Raw genomic sequence first — 20,029 nt, 5'->3', positions numbered from 1 at the left:
AGAGAGAGAGGAGGGGGGGGAGAGAGAGAGGAGAGGGGGAAGAGAGAGAGGAGAGGGGTGAGAGAGAGAGGAGAGGGGGGAGAGGAGAGGGGGAGAGAGAGAGGAGAGGGGGGAGAGAGAGGAGGGGGGAGAGAGAGAGGAGAAGGGGGGAGAGAGAGAGGAGAGGGGGGGAGAGAGAGAGGAGAGGGGGGGAGAGAGAGAGGAGAGGGGGGGAGAGAGAGAGGAGAGGGGGAGAGAGAGAGAGGAGGGGGGGGGAGAGAGAGAGGAGAGGGGGGAGAGAGAGAGGAGAGGGGGGGAGAGAGGGGGAGAGAGAGGAGAGGGGGGAGAGAGAGAGGAGAGGGGGAGAGAGAGAGGAGGGGGGAGAGAGAGAGGAGGGGGGAGAGAGAGAGGAGGAGGGAGAGAGAGAGAGGAGGGGGGAAGAGAGAGAGAGGAGAGGGGGAGAGAGAGAGGAGGGGGGGAGAGAGGGAGGAGGGGGGAGAGAGAGAGAGAGGAGGGGGAGAGAGAGAGAGGAGGGGGGAGAGAGAGAGGAGGGGGGAGAGAGAGAGGAGGGGGGGAGAGAGAGAGGAGGGGGGAAAGAGAGAGAGGGGAGGGAGAGAGAGAGGGGGGGAGTGAGGGGGGAGAGAGAGAGCTCAGAAGAGAGAGCGCAAAAGAGATGGGGGAGAGAGAGAGCTCAAAAGAGAGGGGGAGAGAGAGCACAAAAGAGATGGAGAGAGAGAGCAAAAGAGAGGGGGTAGAGAGCGTGTAGAGAGGGGGGAGAGAGTGCAAAAGAGAGGGGAAAGAGAGCACAAAAGAGAGGGGGAGAGAGAGAGCGCAAAAGAGAGGGGGAGAGAGAGAGCGCTAAAGAGAGGGGGAGAGAGAGCAAAAGAGGGGGGAGAGAGAGAGCACAAAAGAGAGGGGGGGAGAGAGAGCAAAAGACGGTGGAGAGAGCTCAAAAGAGAGGGGGAGAGAGAGCGCAAAAGAGATGGGGGAGAGAGAGCAAAAGAGAGGGGGGAGAGAGCGTGAAGAGAGGGGGAGAGAGCGCAAAAGAGAGAGGGGGAGAGAGAGCGCAAAAGAGAGGGGGAGAGAGAGCGCAAAAGAGAGGGGGAGAGAGAGAGAGAGCAAAAGAGGGGGGGAGAGAGAGAGAGCACAAAAGAGAGGGGGGAGAGAGAGAGCACAAAAGAGAGGGGGGAGCGAGCGCAAAAGAGAGGGGGAGAGAGCGCAAAAGAGAGGGGGAGAGAGAGAGCGCAAAAGAGAGGGGAAGAGAGAGAGTGCAAAAGAGAGGGGGGAGAGAGAGAGCAAAAGAGGGGGAGAGAGAGAGAGCACAAAAGAGAGGGGGAGAGAGATAGAGGGGAGAGAAAGAGGGGGAGAGAGAGAGAGAGAGGAGGGGAGAGAGAGAGAGAGAGAGGAGGGGAGAGAGAGGAGAGGGGAGAGAGAGAGAGGGGGGAGAGAGCTCAAAAGAGAGGGGGAGAGAGAGCGCAAAAGAGATGGGGGAGAGAGCTCAAAAGAGAGGGGGGGAGAGAGAGCGCAAAAGAGATGGGGGAGAGAGAGAGCTCAAAAGAGAGGGGGAGAGAGAGCGTAAAAGAGATGGGGAGAGAGAGAGTGCAAGGGGTGGGACCGCTGTACTGCAAAAAAATGGCCCGTGTGAACGGGCTTTAGGACTAGTATAATATAAAGTGCAATGTGTGTGACTAACTAACATGTCAACCATCATGATTCTTCAAATTGTAACCTATATCGTACCCGAGAGTGTAAAGGGTGGGAGCTAGCTGTTTGATCTCAGGGGAAGACAAAATGTTTGCGATGTATATATAGAGAACTTTATTGACTGTGCTATTTAGTACAAGTGTGACCTGTATCACCCTAGGAATGTGGGTGATGGGAGCTGACTAGATGTCCACAAAGTGGGCAATATAAAAGGGACTTAGCTGGTCAATTACAAGAGATAAACAGAATGTTGAATCTGTAATAGATAAATTCAGTAAAACTAAAGAACGATGTGTGAAAACAGAATGTGTAAATATGATCCAGTGTAAACTAATGTGCATGTATTGAAAACCACATGTCAGTATGAAATAAAGTATTTAAAAAGGATGTACCTCAAAAAGTATTTGTATACTGTACTGTTAAAAACTGTCTGCAATCAACAAGTATTGATATGCTGTCGTTGTATATTAATGTAACTATTTTGCATCAGTGGTGTTGAATAATATAGTATGTGAGTGTACTATGGGATAAATGTGAATCAATTGAATGCTGCTAGATCTAATTTAGCATTGAGACCCGCTGGATAGAGGGTCTTCAGTTTATATATCCAGTAAGTTTCCCGTTGTCTTAATCTTAATAACCTATTATAGTCTGATGATTTTGGAATATAATCTATCGGTTAATATTTGAAGATGTATGGGTCACTATTGTGTTTGTTTAAACAATAGTTGGGTATACTATGTTTGATCTTGTTTTTTTTTTTTTGCAATTTTTATAATTGTGATGGTGTTCACCCCATTTGATCCTAATTTTTCTGGAGGTACGGCCTACATACTGTAGGCCGCATAAGCATTCTATAAGGTAAATTACAAAATCTGATTCACAATTGAAGAGACCCGGGATGTTAAAAGATTCCCCTGTGGATGTTGATTGGAAAGTTTTAGAACCGGTTTTAATTAGTTTACATGAGCCACATCCAGTTTTCCCACATTTGTAAACTCCTTGTAGGCCAAAAATTCCCTTATTATTGATTTTGGTTTTATGTCCTCTACCGGTATGATGGACATGTTTTACTCTTTTACTGGGAGCTAACTTGTTTCTTAATGTTGGTGCTCTCCTGTAAACTATTTTTGGTTTATCGTTGACTATATCTTTGAGAATGGGATCCCTTTGGATCACATGCCAGTGTTTGTTAAGTATGTGTTGTATTTTGTGAAAATCAGTGTTATATTGTGTTATAAATAAGATATCCCTAGTGTTCGTTTCAGATTCAGAATTGATGGTTCGTTCATTTTTTATTTGTAAAATCTTGGTTCTATCTAAATTCTTGGTCCTGATCAGAGCCTGATCTAATAAGGTAGATGGATATCCCTTGTCCAAAAATCTATTGTATAGAATTTGACTTTGCTCAAGGAAAGTGTCTAGATCTGTGCAATTTCTCCTTATCCTTCTGAACTGACTGTAAGGAATATTGTGGATCCAACCTTTGTGGTGATTGCTATTGTAATCTAAAAAGCTATTGCTATCAACTTCTTTGAAATATTTTTTAGATGTAATAATGTTGTTTGTTCCCAAGCTCAATACAAGATCTAAATACTCTATATTTTGTGATTGTATGTTGGCTGTAAAACTTAGGCCCACGTCGTTATGATTAAGATGGGAAATGAAGGATTCAGCTGATGACCTGTCTCCCTCCCAAATACAGATAAGGTCATCAATATATCGACCATAGAAGACCAGGCTCGCCCCAAACTCAGTGTGATATATGTATCTCTCTTCAAACAGACCCATAAAAAGGTTTGCAAAGCTGGGGGCAAACCTGGTCCCCATGGCCGTACCCTTTACTTGTAAATAATAACGATCATGGTATATGAAATAATTATGTTGGAGAATATAATAAATGCTCTCCAAAATGAATGACCGTTGTGAACTGGGTAAGAATATATCCTGTTCTAAAAAATGGGAAACCTCTGATATTCCCAACTCATGTTTGATATTAGAATACAGTGAACTAACGTCACATGTGATCCATAGTACATTTCTTTTTACAATGGATGTATTATTCATGAGTTGTAAAATGTGTGTACTGTCTTGAATATATGAAGGGAGGGTAATAACACATTTCTGTAAGAATTGATCAATATAATATGACAGGTTATAAGTTAAGTTGCCTATGCCGGCAATGATAGGACATCCTGGGGGATTTTGTTTATCTTTATGTACTTTTGGTAGATGATAGTAATGTGCTATACTTGGGTTAGTGACTTTTAGAAATTTGTTTTCATTTTTATTCAAAATACCAGCTAAGACCCCTTTGTCTATAAGTGCAGAGTAAGTTTGTAAATATGTCATTGTGGGATCTTTTGGAAAGATTTTATTATAATTTTCATCTCCCAGAATTCTATCTGCTTCCCTAATATAATCTTCAATATTTTGAATAATGATCCCACCACCTTTGTCAGCATCCCGAATAATAATGTTTGGGTTATTTTGTAAATTGTATAGAGCTTTCCGATGGTTGTTATATGAATAACTCTTTCTACAGGTTTGAGATTTTAATACTTTATCAAAGTCTTCTAAAACCATATTTTGGTATAATTCTATACATTCATTTGCTGTGTTTGTAGGATTAAAATTGGATTTGTTCTTAACAGTAGTGTGTATGAATCCATCTAATAAATGGGTGGTAAGATTATCAATGTCAGATATCACACATGGGGTATATTTATCTGCTGGCATAGAATTAGTCAGTATCAATTGTGACTCCATAGTCTCTGTTTTGTTGGCCTTCAACTTTTTATTCACAAAATACTTTTGTAATGTCAATTTTCGAGTAAAGGTGTTTTTTTGTTTTTGTTTGATTCAATCATTGTATTCTACTTGGTATTTCTTATCAAGATAGTCACCTATTTTATATTTTCCTGTTCCAATAGTAACAGTTTTTCATGATCAGTTTGTTTATTAGATTTATATGCACAATATTTTGAGAAATAGAACTTACCTTTTTTTCATCCACTTTATTAGTGTGTAACACATTTTACAAACTTTTACTGACTCGTAGGAGCTTTTATCACCAAATATCAATACACGCTTTTTACACTCACCATTCACGATACAAACTCTTTCACAGCACACGGGTCATGCTGCATTTATATTTACTGTGATTTTAGTTCACTTTTTGATGGTTTATTTTTATGATATTACATTATTCACAGAGATCTCATGGTTTCTTTATCTGTTTGAACTTAGGACAAAACTAAATTATTATCATATATATTAATATTATCTTATCTGATACTGTACATATAGTTTTTTTAACCTTGCGTTCACCAAAGGGTTTAAGGTCCAACACAGACATTATTTTATTTTATTATTATTCTTTATAGATTTATATTTACATTACATTAACTGTTGTACACTCCAAATCATCACAATATTGAACTACGTTTATAGAAATGCAGTCTAAAGAAGAAAGAAGCTCTAAAACATCAGGCTTCAATCTTTCAAAAGATATCTCACTGATAGATGTTATATCAGATACACATGACATCAAACCTATGAGAGACATTTTCTATCTATTAGAAGAAGAAATAAATAAAGAACATAGACATTGGTGGGATTTGACCACCTTGGATAAATCTATAGAAATACAATACATCTCAAGGGGCCTGAGAATTCTCAAGCATTGCTCCTTCAAAGATGATCCAGATCTCTTAAAGAAATGGTATGTTTCTTTAAACGAATGCTCATTCAATTTAATAAAAATTCTAATAGATCATAGACGCAAACTCTATAGTCAGAGCAGTACCAACATAGAAAAGATCCAATATGATCTTAAAGTATACCAACAGAATCCAGACTATATGAAAATCACCAAAGACATTAATGAACGGACAGAAAGATATCAGGAAAACATTGTCAATATTAAAAACAAAAAATTACAGAGATCATGAAGATTATACAAACAACTGTGTTTATCATTTTAACCGCAGAGACAATAAAAATCAGAGAGACACAACTACTCATTATGAATCTCAAAATTATTGGAAAACAGTAAATCACAGCAAAAACAATAGGTTGAGAGGCTTTCATACAAACCACAATATCACTAATCACCAAACCAACAAATATCATACACAATGCGATCAATATAGGAACACCTGGTCAAGCAATAATAAACAAAACACCATCCCTCAAAGGCCACATTCACACAACTACAATACCACAAACACAAGTCAGGATTATGGACAAACCCACAACCACCATAGCTCCAATAGAGATTACATACCACATTCATCACACAAATTGCCTATTCATTACTCTAATCCTTCCGATTCATATCAATTGATCCAAACACAAAAACACAATGGCAGATCACGTTATTCAACTCACAATGAACATACATGGAGGTCACATCAAAACATGAGACTCCCATCACACACCAATAGTCCCAAATATTACAATTACAATCATCATGACAAACAAACACACAGTCCCAATCCCCTCAATTACCAGAACACATCATCCTCATATTCCAATCCCAATTTTTTCTTTAACAAAGACAACATACATCCTAGGCAGAACCACGAACATTTTGAACACAACAACAGATTTAGTCCTTTACTAACAGTTCCCACCAATTCCACCCATGAGCATTATTCCATTACAAATAATGAAAAACAAAAAGTATAAAAAAACTACTCACAATGGTAGTGGCACTTGTGTGGAACAAAGTGCTATATAGGCAGGCTAACACTTGCAGTGTTAGCCTTGTGACAACGAGGAATTTCTAAGTGGGAGCTTCGCAGTAAGTCCCGGATCCAGCAACAGCTGCACAGGAAGTAAATGGGAGGGGCTCGCCGGGAGCAGGACCAGGTAGGTACCTGACACAGACAGAGCATACAATTTTAAACAGCTTTCATATTCACTTCTATTATTAAATTTGCTTCATTCTCTTGGTATCATTTGTTGAAGGCGCAGCAATGCACTACTGGGAGCTAGCTAACAAGAGGAGTATATGTTCAGCCACCAATCAGCAGCTAGCTCCCAGTAGTGCATTGTTGCTCCTGCGCCTATCTAGGTATTATTTTCAAGAAAGTACAACAAGGGAACAAAGCAAATTACACAACTGAAGTAAAATGGGAAGTTGTTTAAAATTGTATGTTTTATTTGAATCATAAAAGAAAAAAATTGTGTTTAATGTCCCTGATACCATGAATAAAACTATGCTGGTAGTTATTTTGCCACAAACATCAGCTAAACATTCTACAGGGGTCTGCAACCTGATTAATCAGCCTGATCCTGAATGTGCTGCCCCCTCCTTGAGCCTACATAGACCTTACTCTGCTTAGTCTATTGCCGGTATACTGTCTCCCACTGAGCCTGACAGTACCGCCGCAATCTTGATAGTAAAAGCGAAAACCGTAAAGGTGCAATAAGTGCTAGATCTGGCTGACAAACACATGGCAGCCAGATGGGACATTAAACTCAAAATTCAAATCCCAATATAGTAATAATTGAAAATGAAACAATATTAAATATATACAAAGTGTCCTTATTGCACAATCCTTATTAAGGCTGGAAGTTTAATTCTGTAGCCTAGGTATACTGCAGAATTATTCATATTGCCCAAACCAACAACATATTTGAACTCTCTTGATTGTGACCAACTAGGGATAACTGGAAATGAGTTGGTGTACTCTTTTAACCCCTTAATGACCAAGGACGTACGCCACACGTCCTCAAAAAAAATACAGTTAATGACCGAGGACGTGTGGCGTATGTCCTTGGTCTGGAAAGCAGCTGGAAGCGATCCTGCTTGCTTCCAGCTGCTTTCCGGTTATTGCAGTGATGCCTCGATATCGAGGCATCCTGTAATAACCCCCCTTGGCCATCCGATGCAGACATCGGTAGCCGGTATCGTTGGTGGGAGCAAGTCTGGGAGGCGGGTGGGCGGCCATCGATGTGCCGAGTGGAGTGGAGGGGGGCGGGATCGGGGGCGGAACAGACGGGAGCACGCACGGGAGCGCGCGCGTGCACGGGGGGCGGCGGGCGGGTGCACGGGGCGGGAGCGGGAGGGAACCGCTACACTGCAGAAAAATAAAGCTGTAAAAAGGAAAAAAAAAATGTTTTGAAAGCTGTAAATAACAGCTAAGGGATCTGGAAGGGGTGGGGGGTTGGTCTTGGGGGGGGGGAAGCTACACTACAGAAAAGGGATTTTTTTTTTACAAAAAGCTAATTTTTCACTAAACTGGGTACTGGCAGACAGCTGCCAGTACCCAAGATGGCGCCCATTAAGGCAGAGGGGGAGGGTTAGAGAGCTGTTTGGTGGGGGATCAGTGAGGTTGGGGGCTAAGGGGGGATCCTACACATCAGCATATGTAAATATGCTATAAAAAAAAGACAAAAAAAGCCCAAATATAGCTTTTATTTTAGTACTGGCAGAGTTTCTGCCAGTACTTAAGATGGCGGGGACAATTGTGGGGTGAGAGAGGGAAGAGAGCTGTTTGGGAGGGATCAGGGGGTTTCATGTTTCAGGTGGGAGGCTGAGCTCTACACTAAAGCTAAATTTAACCCTGCAAGCTCCCTACAAGCTACATAATTAACCCCTTCACTGCTAGCCATAATACACGAGTGAAATGCAGCAGCATTTGGCGGCCTTCTAATTACCAAAAAGCAAAGCCATATATGTCTGCTATTTCTGAACAAAGGGGATCCCAGAGAAGCATTTACAACCATTTGTGCCATAATTGCACAAGCTGTTTTTAAATGATTTCAGTGAGAAACCTAAAATTGTGAAAAATGTTACGTTTTTTTTAATTTGATCGCATTTGGCGGTGAAATTGTGGCATGAAATATACCAAAATTGGCCTAGATCAATACTTGGGGTTGTCTACTACACTACACTAAAGCTAAAATTATCCCTAAAAGCTCCCTACATGCTCCATAATTAACCCCTTCACTGCTGGGCATAATACACGTGTAGTGCGCAGTGGCATTTAGCAGCCTTCTAATTACTAAAAAGCAACGCCAAAGCCATATATGTCTGCTATTTCTGAACAAAGGGGATCCCAGAGAAGAATTTACAACCATTTAAGCCATAATTTCACAAGCAGTTTGTAAATAATTTCAGTGAGAAACCAAAAGTTTGTTAAAAAATTTGTAAAAAATTGAACGATTTTTTGTATTTAATCGCATTTGGCGGTGAAATGGTGGCATGAAATATACCAAAATGGGCCTAGATGAATACTTTGGGATGTCTACTAAAAAAAAATATTTACATGTCAATGGATATTCAGAGATTCCTGAAAGATATTAGTGTATTAGTGTAACTAGCGCTAATTTTGAAAAATAATGGTTTGGAAATAGCAAAGTGCTACTTGTATTTATGGCCCTATAACTTACAAAAAAAGCAAAGAACATGTAAACATTGGGTATTTCTAAACTCAGGACAAAATTTAGAAACTATTTAGGATGGGTGTTTTTTGGTGGTTGTAGATGTGTAACAGATTTTGGGGGTCAAAGTTAGAAAAAGTGTGGGTTTTTTTCAATTTTTTCCTCATATTTTATAATTTTTTTTATAGTAAATTATAAGATATGATGAAAATAATGGTATCTTTAGAAAGTCCATTTAATGGCGAGAAAAACGGTATATAATATGTGTGGGTACAGTAAATGAGTAAGAGGAAAATTACAGCTAAACACAAACACAGCAGAAATGTAAAAATAGCCTTGGTCCCAAACGGACAGAAAATGGAAAAGTGCTGTGGTCATTAAGGGGTTAACCAATCATGTTGTTGTATGTAGACAGTTCTGGCAATTTTGCAGCATACTGTGGCTACAGAATTGACTTCCAGCCTCTCTAAAAAGGACATTTTAAAGCAAAATCAGGCAAAATAAATAGAGTGTATTTATTGCAATGTTCCATTTTATTTAGTTCATTAATTTATGAGGAATAAAGATGTAAAATTAATTTTCCTGCAGTAATGCTGTCAATAGCACTTTTTAACAGTGTTAGTTACCCTAGGTCACAGTCATGTGCCTAATGCAGAAAGATAGCCCCAGAGCTTAGGAACTTTGTGTGTGAGCGTGCAGGAGGCAGGCATAACTCCTGGAAGCTCTTTGGAACTGGAGGTGAGTGGCACGTGTAGGTGATGGATCCAACAGTTTTCTGGGGATTGGGCCACCTCAGGGTGAGGGTGAAGATTGAACATGGGTTGTGATGGACGGAGTTGAATCAGTTTATGGGCAGAGCTTGGCTCTGGAATACAGGACATTTGCCTCTAGGGGGAAGCATCAGGAGAACAGTAGCCAAAGCTCCTAACTTGTTTACAGCTGGGAATTCTGGGAAAGGCGTGCAGTTATCTGGGTTTCTTGGAAGGTAAAATAGACTGAGGTCTGTCTGCTACACTGTTCACCACTCTCCTCCTCACTTGTCAAAAACGCAGACCTATCCTAAACTGCCATCATAGGAACAGGCCTAAAAGGCCTAGGTTTAAATAGAGCCAGGCTATTGCTGAATATTTTTAAGAACAAGATGATCCAATAATATTTGAAATCTGAAATGTGACATTTTTATTAGTAAATAAACCCTTGTGTTGATAATATTTTTGTTTTAAAACTCCCTTAATACTAAAGGCCTGATTATCATAAATTCACCATCATGGAGAAAAACCACACAAGAAAAATGTTTTAAATGGAAAATATAAAGGAAAAGGTTTGCACAACCTGATTTTTTTATTTTATAGTGAGACTTTTATCAATATATAGTTCAATCTGGAGGACAGACCTTTACTAGTGTGTCACTGGCTCCATATAACTTACATGTACACAGACCCGTAAATATATTAATCATAGAGGAACAAACCAGTTGCAGAATACACAAAAAAATATTTCCTAATGCCAGTTGTATGAGTGACTTAAAGGGACATGAAACTCAAAATTAAACTTTCCCATTCTAGACATTACATGCAATTTTAAGATACTTTTTAATTTACTTATATTATCAAATGTACTCTTTTATTTTGGTATCCTTTGTTGAAATGCATACCTAGGTAGGCTCAGGAGCAGCAATGCACTCATGGGAGGTAACTGCTGATCGAAGGCTATGCACATTTGCCTCTTGTCATTGGCTCACCAGATATGTTCATCAAGCTCCCAGTAGTGAATTGCTGCTCTGGAGCTGACTTTAATCCCTGCAAAATAGTTAAACGCACAGTTAAACAGATAGTTATATGCAAGGAATAGTGTAATGATAAAGAGACCATTTTCTTTCTTGCACTTTTTTGTTGCTTTTTGTTGGCAGACATTATTAACGGGCAGCAGTGTATTGTGGATTATAAAAAGTGCTTTACTATAATGTCACACAACCATATGCTAAAGTAGCTTGGAGTGGCATGCAATATTACAGTGCTGCAAAATATCTCAGTAGTTCAGACACAAACATACAATTTGGAGAAGAGACAGGGCAAAACCTCTAGAAGTCCTAAATGTGGCTTATTCTAATGTTTTTACATGTTTCTACTCGATTTTATCTATGTGCTGACAGCCTAATAATTGCTTGTAGAGTGAAAGTCTCCTCTAACATCACCTCCCTTTTTATCTTTACAAGCTTTGTGATAAGGAAAGGGTTGGGTAATGATAAAGAAAACCCTTGTTCGCCAAACATTTCCTTGTTTAAAGGCCTAACATTTTTTTTATTTCTTTGCAAGTATAAAAATATGTTTTGGTTTTTTAAAGTTTTCCTATTCAAAATTAAGTTATTTCTTTTGTAGTGGAAAAAAGTCTAAATTTCAGCAGGCATAGGTTACTATGCAACCTTATTTATATATGGCCCAGTGTTACTGGACATGTTTAAGATATATACTATTGTTTGTTTAATAGCCATAGATTTATATTCGCCCCTTAATGATTATTGATTTTTGGTCCACAATTTTAGCAATGGAAGTTAGCAATTGCTGTTCTAAATAATGTAATTCAGATATATAGAAGGAGCTTCTCTTATTTATCTTATTATGATGTCACACCAAAACACATTTAGGCACTTAGGGACATCTCTTTGTATCATACTTGCTAACATTGTTTTTCTTGACTAGTCCAAGGTAAATGTAAATACTTTACATACCAATGTTCTTTGTATTTTAAATATAAATATATATATATATATATATATATCTATCCACAAGGTGGATGTTAGTAAAGTAGGTGACACAGTATGCAGGGGTAAACAGTGTCACTATACAGTACCACTATATACAGTACGGGGGGCTGGACAATGTCACAACTACTGTGGTCACTTTATAAAGTACTGGGACGGGTAGGGTCAGGCTAGCCATCTCACCGGCAGATTACAGACTGTGTCACTAACTCACTATATACAGTACTGGTGGGTTAAACAGTGTCACTATATACAGTAATAGGGGGTCAGACCATCTCACAGACTGTGGGCACAGGGTAACTCCTTTTGCAGATATGTAATCTGATTCACATTTTTTTTCTGTGTTAAATGTAAAAAAAAAAAAAAAAAACTTATGTATCAAATTCACTTTTTTGGGGGTGGGGGTGGGGGAGTGGGGGGCCCTTATTAGATTCTTGCACCTGGGCCCTGTGGTTTCTAGTTACGCCTCTGACAGTATGCATATATAAACCATAAGCATTTCAATATTTTTAAAATAAATCTACACTAATACAGGGAGTGCAGAATTATTAGGCAAGTTGTATTTTTGAGGATTAATTTTATTATTGAACAACAACCATGTTCTCAATGAACCCAAAAAACTCATTAATATCAAAGCTGAATAGTTTTGGAAGTAGTTTTTAGTTTGTTTTTAGTTATAGCTATTTTAGGGGGATATCTGTGTGTGCAGGTGACTATTACTGTGCATAATTATTAGGCAACTTAACAAAAAACAAATATATACCCATTTCAATTATTTATTTTTACCAGTGAAACCAATATAACATCTCAACATTCACAAATATACATTTCTGACATTCAAAAACAAAACAAAAACAAATCAGTGACCAATATAGCCACCTTTCTTTGCAAGGACACTCAAAAGCCTGCCATCCATGGATTCTGTCAGTGTTTTGATCTGTTCACCATCAACATTGCGTGCAGCAGCAACCACAGCCTCCCAGACACTGTTCAGAGAGGTGTACTGTTTTCCCTCCTTGTAAATCTCACATTAGATGATGGACCACAGGTTCTCAATGGGGTTCAGATCAGGTGAACAAGGAGGCCATGTCATTAGATTTTCTTCTTTTATACCCTTTCTTGCCAGCCAGGCTGTGGAGTACTTGGACGCGTGTGATGGAGCATTGTCTTGCATGAAAATCATGTTTTTCTTGAAGGATGCAGACTTCTTCCTGTACCACTGCTTGAAGAAGGTGTCTTCCAGAAACTGGCAGTAGGACTGGGAGTTGTGCTTGACTCCATCCTCAACCCGAAAAGGCCCCACAAGCTCATCTTTGATGATACCAGCCCAAACCAGTACTCCACCTCCACCTTGCTGGCGTCTGAGTCGGACTGGAGCTCTCTGCCCTTTACCAATCCAGCCACGGGCCCATCCATCTGGCCCATCAAGACTCACTCTCATTTCATCAGTCCATAAAACCTTAGAAAAATCAGTCTTGAGATATTTCTTGGCCCAGTCTTGACGTTTCAGCTTGTGTGTCTTGTTCATTGGTGGTCGTCTTTCAGCCTTTCTTACCTTGGCCATGTCTCTGAGTATTGCACACCTTGTGCTTTTGGGCACTCCAGTGATGTTGCAGCTCTGAAATATGGCCAAACTGGTGGCAAGTGGCATCTTGGCAGCTGCACGCTTGACTTTTCTCAGTTCATGGGCAGTTATTTTGCGCCTTGGTTTTTCCACACGCTTCTTGCGACCCTGTTGACTATTTTGAATGAAACGCTTGATTGTTCGATGATCACGCTTCAGAAGCTTTGCAATTTTAAGAGTGCTGCATCCCTCTGCAAGATATCTCACTATTTTTGACTTTTCTGAGCCTGTCAAGTCCTTCTTGTGACCCATTTTGCCAAAGGAAAGGAAGTTGCCTAATAATTATGCACACCTGATATAGGGTGTTGATGTCATTAGACCACACCCCTTCTCATTACAGAGATGCACATCACCTAATATGCTTAATTGGTAGTAGGCTTTCGAGCCTATACAGCTTGGAGTAAGACAACATGTGAAAGAGGATGATGTGGTCAAAATACTCATTTGCCTAATAATTCTGCACTGCCTGTATAGGGGCCTCCTCATTTAAAATACAAAATGGATCATCCTACCGTTGTTGGGGGACCTCTCCCACACTCATTTCTGCAGGAAGGTGAGGAGAGAAACACTAGCAATCTGCCCTGTCTTCAAACAGCCCGTGTAAAGTATTACCAAGTTTAAAACTTTGAAAAATAATCTGTGCCGGCCATGTTAGTTCTACCTTACTACTAATCCACCCACTGAGTACTCAATATGAAAAATTGCTAACAGAAAAAGCAATAACTGAAAAATCAAATTTGTGGCTAATAGCTGTGCAAACTTTAAATGCAGTAGCAGGGGAGGGCAGACGGTGGTTTCAGTTAGGGGACTGGAATACTTCCCTACCAGCTCTCTCCATGGTACGTTCCTCATTACTGGGTCTCTAAACTTTTATAAATTCTTTCATAGTGTGCAGGGCCAAGTGGTGCTGATGTAATCTGTAACAACTGCTTGAGCATCGCTTGGCCCTGCACACTCTGAAAGATTTTATAAAAGTTTAGAGACCCAGTAATGAGGAACGTACCATGAAGAGAGCAGGCAGGGAAGGAGTCACAGCGAGTCACAGTGATCACATGTCAAAAATGATACACCATTGTTTGTTAACAATGGCTTGTCTTGGCCCCTTCCCCTCTGTCCCAGTGAAAACACATAATAAAATGGTAACATTTATTTTAATATATATATATTATTATTTATTTAAATTTTTTTCAATAACATTTATTTTTTGTTATTTTATTTCAACAATCTAGTGTTTTTTTGCCTCTAAATTTTATTTTCTACACTTGGTGATAAAGTAAAAAATAGCCCTAGGTAAATACCTGGGGGTGTCAAAATTTTATACATATATGCTTTTGTCTAGCAGTTTTGAATTGGTTGACCACTACTTATTTTATAATCTAAGTATAGCAAATGTTAGCATTAAACCAATAATTCCATCTTTGTAGTATTTGGTCTATATTTGCTATAAATAACTTAGAAAACTAGGCATATAGCATTGGTCACACCTATTCTCAAAAAAACTTCTCTTGATCCAACCTCCCTATCTGACTACCGCCCAATTTCCCTACTCCCTCTTGCCTCAAAGCTTCTCGAAAAGCTAGTATATGCACGCCTATCCCATTTCCTTAGATTCAACTCCCTCCTTGACCCACTGCAATCTGGATTTCCCCATCACTCCACAGAGACAGCAATCATTAAGGTTACCAACGACCTACTTACAACAAAATCAAAAAGCCACTTCTCTCTGATTATCCTCCTTGATATGTCCGCAGCCTTTGATACTGTTGACCACCCTCATTTGCTCCAAACCCTCCAATCCTTTGGCATTTGTGACACAGCTCTCTCGTGGTTCTCTTCCTACCTGTCAAACCGTACCTTTAGTGTAGCCTTCTCTGGGGCCTCCTCTGCCCCGTCACCACTTTCTGTTGGGGTTGGTACCGCAAGGCTCTGTCCTCTGTCCCCTTCTCTTCTAAATCTACACGTTATCACTAGGTTCCCTAATAAAGTCCTACGGTTTCCAATATCATTTGTATGCTGACGACACCCAAATCTACTTCTCTGCACCAGACCTATTTTCTTCCTTGCTAACCCTGTGTCACTAACTGTCTTTCTCACATCTCTTCCTGGATGTCCTCTCACTACCTCAAGCTAAATCTCTCCAAAACTGAGCTCCTTATTTTCCCCCCTTCTTCCAAAATATCCACCCCAATCTCTCTATAGCTGTCAATAACTCCATCATTACCCCTACCCCACATGCCTGATGTTTTGGGGTCACATTTGACTCAGATCTTTCTTTCACTCTTCATATTCAGTCCTTGGGTAAATCCTGCCGCTACCACCTTAAAAACATCTCTAAAATTAGACATTTCCTTACACAAGACAGAAATAAGATTTTAATTCACTCTCTCATCCTTTACAGCCTCTACTACTGCAACTCCGTCCTCTCTGGTTTCCCCAGCTGCTGGCTAGCACCTTTACAATCCATAATGAATGCCTCTGCCAGACTCATCTTCCTTACACGTCGCTCTTCATCTGCTGCACCTCTCTGCCAATCCCTTCACTGGTTTCCTCTTGCCTCCAGGATTAAACACAAAATTCTGACTCTGACATGCAAGGACATCAACTGCACTGCTCCCCCCTATATCGCAGACCTTGTCTCCAGATACTCTCCCTCCCGTCCCCTTCGCTCTGCTCATGACCTCCTACTCTCCTCCTCTCTGGTTACCTCATAGCACTCCCGTTCACAGGACTTCTCCAGACTGGCTCCCATCTTGTGGATATCTCTGCCTCGCTCCACAAGACTCTCCCCTAGTTTTGAAAGCTTCAAGCGCTCCCTAAAGACTCTACTCTTCAGGGATGCATACAACCTACACTTACATTTCTTTATATCAGTTACTCTCCTCCATTGCTATCCCCTTGAATCCCCTTAGAATGTAAGCCTAAGAGCCCAGCTGTTTGTACATCATCTTCTTTAGAGCTGACTACAATAGTGCGACTCTTGGCAGGGCCCTCTACCCATCTGATCCTTATGTTTCCTTGTATTCCGCCTATGTTTCTAGTGCTGCAGAATCTGTTGGCGCTCTACAAATAACCAATAATAATAATAATATAGGGTCGTCCATAAAATCAAGCCAACATAAATAATTTATTTGGAGATATTTTTCTTTTGCTACAATAGTTATTTTATTAATTTTTTGTCCCATTTTTCAGTATTAAATTCCTTTTTTTTATTATTTTATATAATCATAAAGGGTATCACGAGAAAGGTCTGTTTGTCTGTTAAAAAACTGTATATAATATGTATGGATGCACTTAACAAGAGAGTGGATAATTAAAGGGATAGTAAAGTCCATATTAAACTTTAATGATTCAGATAGGGCATGTCATTTTAAACAACTTTCTAATTCACTTTTATCATCAAATTTGCTTTGTTCTCTTGTTATTTTTAGTTGAAAGCTAAACCTAGGTAGGCTCATATGCGAATTTCTAAGCACTTGAAGGCCGCCTCTTATGTGAATGCATTTGACAGTTTTTCACAGCTAGAGGGCATTAGCTCATGTGTTTCATATAGATAACATTGTGTTCATGCATGTGATGTTATTTAAGAGTAAGCACTAATTGCCTGAAATGCAAGTCTGTCAAAAGATCTTAGATAATGAAGCAGTCTGCAGAAGCTTAGAAACAAGGTAATTACAAAGTTAAAACGTATATTAATATAACTGTGTTGGTTATGCAAAACTGAGGAATGGTAAATAAAGGGATTATCTATATTTTTAAACAATAACATTTTTGTTGTTTACTATCCCTTTAAGGTAAAAACAATAGTGAGCAGATATGTAAAAAAATCCTTGTTGTTAGGAACAGAAACTGAGGGAAAAAACATCGCTCCTCAAGGGGTTAAGGTCATGTTTGCCAATGCTGTCGATAACTTGATATGTTTGATTAGACTTGAGGAGATTGGCAGCTACTCCAGTACCCACGGGCACTAAACTTGTAAGTATTACTTTCATCGGTCCATGTGAGGATGCGATTTGTAGATCAGAATCCAAAGTGTGTGCCACACTACCTGTTCTATCTGATGCTTTTGTCCTGGGTGATAAAAAATGTTTTTGTAATATTGCTTTAAAACAACATAGACTGACTTTTTTTCTAACTATGGTAACTCATTTATAAAGATAAAACACACAAATGAATGGATTTGCTTTCCCTGTTACAATAGTCCTTAAACTGAACAGAGGCTTACTTGTTCGTTGTGCAAAGTGAACATTTTTATTTGACTGAATAAAGTTAGTTGGGAAAAAAAAATGAACCTCCCCTATACAAAGAACAGAGTCTGAACATCAGCAGCTTAAAGGAACAATAGCATTTTATAAAGCAGAGGCAGACTGTAAAGTGCAGAGAGAATCTAAGCAAAAGGGACATCCAGAGACTGTCAGGCTAGTCTGAGATTCCAAGGGCTGGAGGAGAGAGGAATACAGCAGTACAAGAGGATAAACAGAAAACACCCACTCTTAATAAGAGCCAGAGGGCAGCAGCAAGAGCAGCGGGAGAACTAGCATCACCCAGAGAAATATTATTATCATCTGAGCAGTGACAATGCCTGTCAAGGTTTATATCGCATCCTCCTCTGGATCCACCTCGGTAAGTACAGTGTTGTGACCCCCTCCACCAGCCATATGGAGGGCACAGGATATGGGTTGGGGGTTAAATTGTGGGGGATAGAAATGTATCATCGAATTTCACGGCATGTAAGAACTGCTTTAATTATCCAATCTGCTCACTTTCCTGTTTTAAACCCTCATACCCTTCCCCCCAGAATTCATTAAGAATTCAAAAAATACAGCGACCTAAATCTTTCATATTTTTATGGAGTACAGGAATTTTTCAAAACATAGCAGCATAGAAGTTGGAGGGATTTGTCTCGCTGCATTTTTCTTAACTGTAGTGAATCCTTGGTATTGCCTAATGCTGCCTATTTAAAGCATTTATACTGTTTAACCCACATCTACATTTTGTAAGCAATTCCAATTATAATAATACACAGTGATTGAGTTGTGTTTATTTACTTTTATCATCACCAAGCCTTTACATTACCCCATTTTAAAGCCTACACTTCTTGTTTCTGTCTTGTTCATTGTATTTTATTTCACTTTGTTAAAATGTAGCTGATAAATTATGCTGCAAATCAGCAGTGGCTTTTAAATGACAGGTACTATTATTATTATTATTATTATTTTTTAAATATTATTTTTATTTATTTCACTATAGTTTGACAATATAAATCACTGTCATCCTTTTACTTGACTGTTCCTAACCTTGCTGAATCTGTTTTTATTTTTGTGAATGTTTAAAGGGACACTGAATCCAAAATGTTTCTTTCGTGATTCAGATAGAGCATGGAATTTTAAGCAACTTTCTAATTTACTCCTATTATCAAATTTTCTTCATTCTCTTGGTATCTTTATTTGAAATGCAAGAATATTAGTTTAGATGCAGGCCCATTTTTGGTGAACAACCTGGGTTGTCCTTGCTGATTGGTGGATAAATTCATCCACCAATAAAAAGTGCTGTCCAGAGTTCTGAACCAAAAAAAGCTTAGATGCCTTCTTTTTAAAATAAAGATTGCAAGAGAACAAAGAAAAATTGATAATATTAGTAAATTAGAAAGTTGCTTAAAATTGCATGCTCAATCTGAATCACAAAAGAAAAAATTTGGGTTCAGTGTCCCTTTAAGGTGTCATTTTATAAGTATAGGATTATATGAAATAATTCACTAATAGATTAATTGAACTGTATAACTGTTTATGTGCATTCATATAGTATGATTTATGCTTAACACTATATTAAATACGGTACTGATTTGTGCTGTACAAAATGCTAGCCTCTGTTTGATCAAATACCACCATTACTTAGAGAACTGCACTTTAGAGGCCTCCACTGTCCCAGTTTTGTAGTGGAAAAAGTGACATGTACAGTGCTGTATACACTTGGCTCTGTCAAGGAACATTAATTCAAATGTCTTCCTTATATGATCCTCACAGTATACACTGAATTTACTGCTGGTAATTTCATATCAGAATAATTGTTGCTATGAGGGTGTGCAGATGCTTGTGATGTGCCTGCCTATAGGGAGATTATAGTACAAAAATTACATTCTCTAATTTGTTAGCACGTCATTTTTTTAATTACTCAATGTGGATCTGTATGTGTTTAACCCCATTGCGGTTGTTAAAGTCCTGCTCGGGAGCAGCAAGCATTGCAGCTCCGAAGCTGTACACAGCTGGTGATTGGTTGGCTCTTGTAACTGCCACTGCTGATTGACTCCCCTGCTATTTCATGCTTGGGACCAGCAGTTCTCTGGAGCTCCAAGTGTGACTTTATCTCTGTGTTTAACACATAGGGGTCAATTTATCAAGCTCTGTACGGAGCTTGATGCTCAGTGTTTTCGGCGATCCTTCAGGCTCGCCGGAAACAGAAGTTATGAAGCAGCGGTTTAAAGACCGCTGCTCCATAACTTGTCCACCTGCTCTGAGGCCGCGGACAGAAATCAACCCGATCGAATACGATCGGGTTGATTGACACCCCCT

The 20,029-nt window shown here is 39.4% G+C and overlaps 1 protein-coding gene across 1 annotated transcript in view; it reads left to right on the top strand.

The window, feature by feature from the left end:
* The first annotated feature begins 17,744 nt into the window (after positions 1-17,744).
* SH3BGRL (SH3 domain binding glutamate rich protein like) overlaps positions 17,745-20,029 on the top strand; it is a 142,270-nt gene continuing 139,985 nt past the window's right edge. The window contains exon 1 of the mRNA XM_053699340.1: positions 17,745-18,083. Coding sequence (XP_053555315.1) covers positions 18,039-18,083 — 45 coding nt within the window. The 5' untranslated portion in view covers positions 17,745-18,038. The remainder of the gene's footprint in view (positions 18,084-20,029) is intronic.

This window comes from Bombina bombina, chromosome 1, assembly GCF_027579735.1.
Source record: "Bombina bombina isolate aBomBom1 chromosome 1, aBomBom1.pri, whole genome shotgun sequence".
NCBI lineage: Eukaryota > Metazoa > Chordata > Amphibia > Anura > Bombinatoridae > Bombina > Bombina bombina.
Note: the sequence above shows the minus strand (reverse complement) of the source record. Positions and strands in the feature narration are given on the sequence as shown.